This window comes from Aythya marila (genome assembly GCF_965140915.1).
Source record: "Aythya marila genome assembly, chromosome: 1".
Taxonomy (NCBI): domain Eukaryota; kingdom Metazoa; phylum Chordata; class Aves; order Anseriformes; family Anatidae; genus Aythya; species Aythya marila.
The window spans coordinates 53,661,381-53,663,378 of record NC_139042.1 but is presented as its reverse complement, the minus strand read 5'-3'; the positions used below and the strand labels follow the sequence as shown (position 1 = coordinate 53,663,378).

The window sequence follows — 1,998 nt, the reverse complement described above, 5'->3', positions numbered from 1 at the left end:
GCTGTGAGCGGAGCCGTCCGCGGCCCGCGCCCCCGGGGCCCCCCGCAGCGCCCGGGCCGCCGCGGAGCCGCCGTCCCGCACCGCGCCGCGCCGCCCCCCCGAGCCCCGCGGGCGGCGATGGCTCCGGGCGGGCTCTGACCGCCGCCGCCCCCCGGGAGGGAGGCCGCCGAGGGAGCGCCGTCGGGGCTCGCCGGACTCGCCCGCCCGGGCTCCGGCCGAGGACGAGCGGCGGGGAGCGGCGCCCGGCCCGGAGCCCTGACGGGGAGCCGGAGCCGCCGGCCGGCAGAGCCCCGCGCCCGGAGCGGGGCCGCCGCAGAGAGGGAGCCGAGAGCGGCTTGGGAGGAGCGGAGCGCGGCGGGGCCGAGGGAGAGGAGGAGGAGGAGGCAGAGCAGCAGCAGCAGCAGCGGCAGCAGCAGGAGGAGAAGGAGGAGGTGGCCGGCGGGGGCCGCGTGGCGCCGGGGCCGCGGGGGGCCAGCACCATGTCCAAGCCGGTGGACCACGTCAAGAGACCCATGAACGCCTTCATGGTGTGGTCGCGGGCGCAGCGGCGGAAGATGGCCCAGGAGAACCCCAAGATGCACAACTCGGAGATCAGCAAGCGCCTGGGCGCCGAGTGGAAGCTGCTCACCGAGTCGGAGAAGCGGCCCTTCATCGACGAGGCCAAGCGGCTGCGGGCCATGCACATGAAGGAGCACCCCGACTACAAGTACCGGCCGCGCCGCAAGCCCAAGACGCTGCTCAAGAAGGACAAGTTCGCCTTCCCCGTGCCCTACGGGCTGGCCGGCGTGGCGGACCACGAGCACCCGCACGGGCTGAAGGCGGCCGGGCTGCACGGCGCCGGGGCCGGCGGGCTGGTGCCCGACTCGCTGCTCGCCAACCCCGAGAAGGCGGCGGCCGCCGCCGCCGCCGCCGCCGCCCGCGTCTTCTTCCCCCCGTCGGCCGCCGCCGCCGCCGCCGCGGCCGCCGCCGCCGCCGCCAGCAGCCCCTACTCCCTGCTGGACCTGGGCTCCAAAATGGCCGAGATCTCCTCGTCGTCCTCCTCGGGCTCGGCGCTGCCCTACGCCTCCTCGCTGGGCTACCCGGGCGCCGGCGGGGCGGGCGCCTTCCACGGGGCCGCCGCCGCCGCCGCCGCCGCCGCGGCCGCCGCCGGGGGGCACACGCACTCGCACCCGTCCCCCGGGAACCCGGGCTACATGATCCCCTGCAACTGCAGCGCCTGGCCCGGCCCGGGGCTGCAGCCTCCGCTCGCCTACATCCTCCTGCCGGGCATGGGCAAGCCCCAGCTGGACCCTTACCCCGCCGCCTACGCCGCGGCGCTATGACCCGCGGCCGCCTGGGCGTGCGGGGGGACCGGGGACGGGGACGGAGGGGACCGGGGAGACCGGGGCAGGGGGCCCGGGCAGCGCCGTCGGGGGTCCCGGGGTCGGCGGGGAGCGGCGGGGCCGCCGGCGACCTGTTGCGCGCCGCCCCGCGCGGAGCTTGTGTGTGTTGCATGCGGTGTGTGCGGATAGGCGAGCCGGGAAAGTATCGGGGAAAAAAAAAAAAAAAAGGAAAAAAAAGGCACAAAAAAAATCCCCAGAAGATTAAAATAGGAGAGGGGAAGCGCCGCGAAACCCCAGCCCCTTTCTTTCCCCGCGCCCCGGCGGTGCGGACAGGCGGGGGGCGGCCGGGGCGGCAGAGAGGGGTCGCGGTGGGGCGAGGAGCCCCCAGCCTGTCCCCGTCCTGTCCCCATCCCCGTCCCCATCCGCCCGGGACCCTGCCCTGCCCTGCCCCGGGACGCCGCGGCTGCCGCGGGACCCGCAGCGTGCGGCCGGAGGGGTCCCGACCCGTCCCGTCCAGTCCCCGTGATGAAGTCTCGCCCTCAGACTGTAAATTTGTGTATATCTCGGTGGAAACGTTTAGGTCTCCGATGGAAAACTCTGTCACTTCCTTTGCCCACGGTCGAGTCAGTTTTAACCCGAAGAAAAGGAGAAAAAAAAAAAAAAAGTAAAAAAAAAA

At 73.7% G+C, this 1,998-nt stretch overlaps 1 protein-coding gene across 1 annotated transcript; it reads left to right on the top strand.

Annotated features, from left to right (window-relative positions):
• The first annotated feature begins 354 nt into the window (after window positions 1-354).
• SOX21 (SRY-box transcription factor 21) lies at window positions 355-1,391 on the top strand. The gene has a single exon (XM_082783003.1). It carries the CDS (start codon window positions 480-482, stop codon window positions 1,320-1,322), a length of 843 nt encoding a protein of 280 aa, XP_082639129.1. The 5' UTR covers window positions 355-479; the 3' UTR covers window positions 1,323-1,391.
• The last annotated feature ends 607 nt before the right edge of the window (window positions 1,392-1,998 follow it).

Excerpts from the sequence above, each read along its gene's own strand:
- SOX21 (XM_082783003.1), top strand. The coding sequence starts at position 480 with ATGTCCAAGCCGGTGGACCACGTCAAGAGACCCATGAACGCCTTCATG.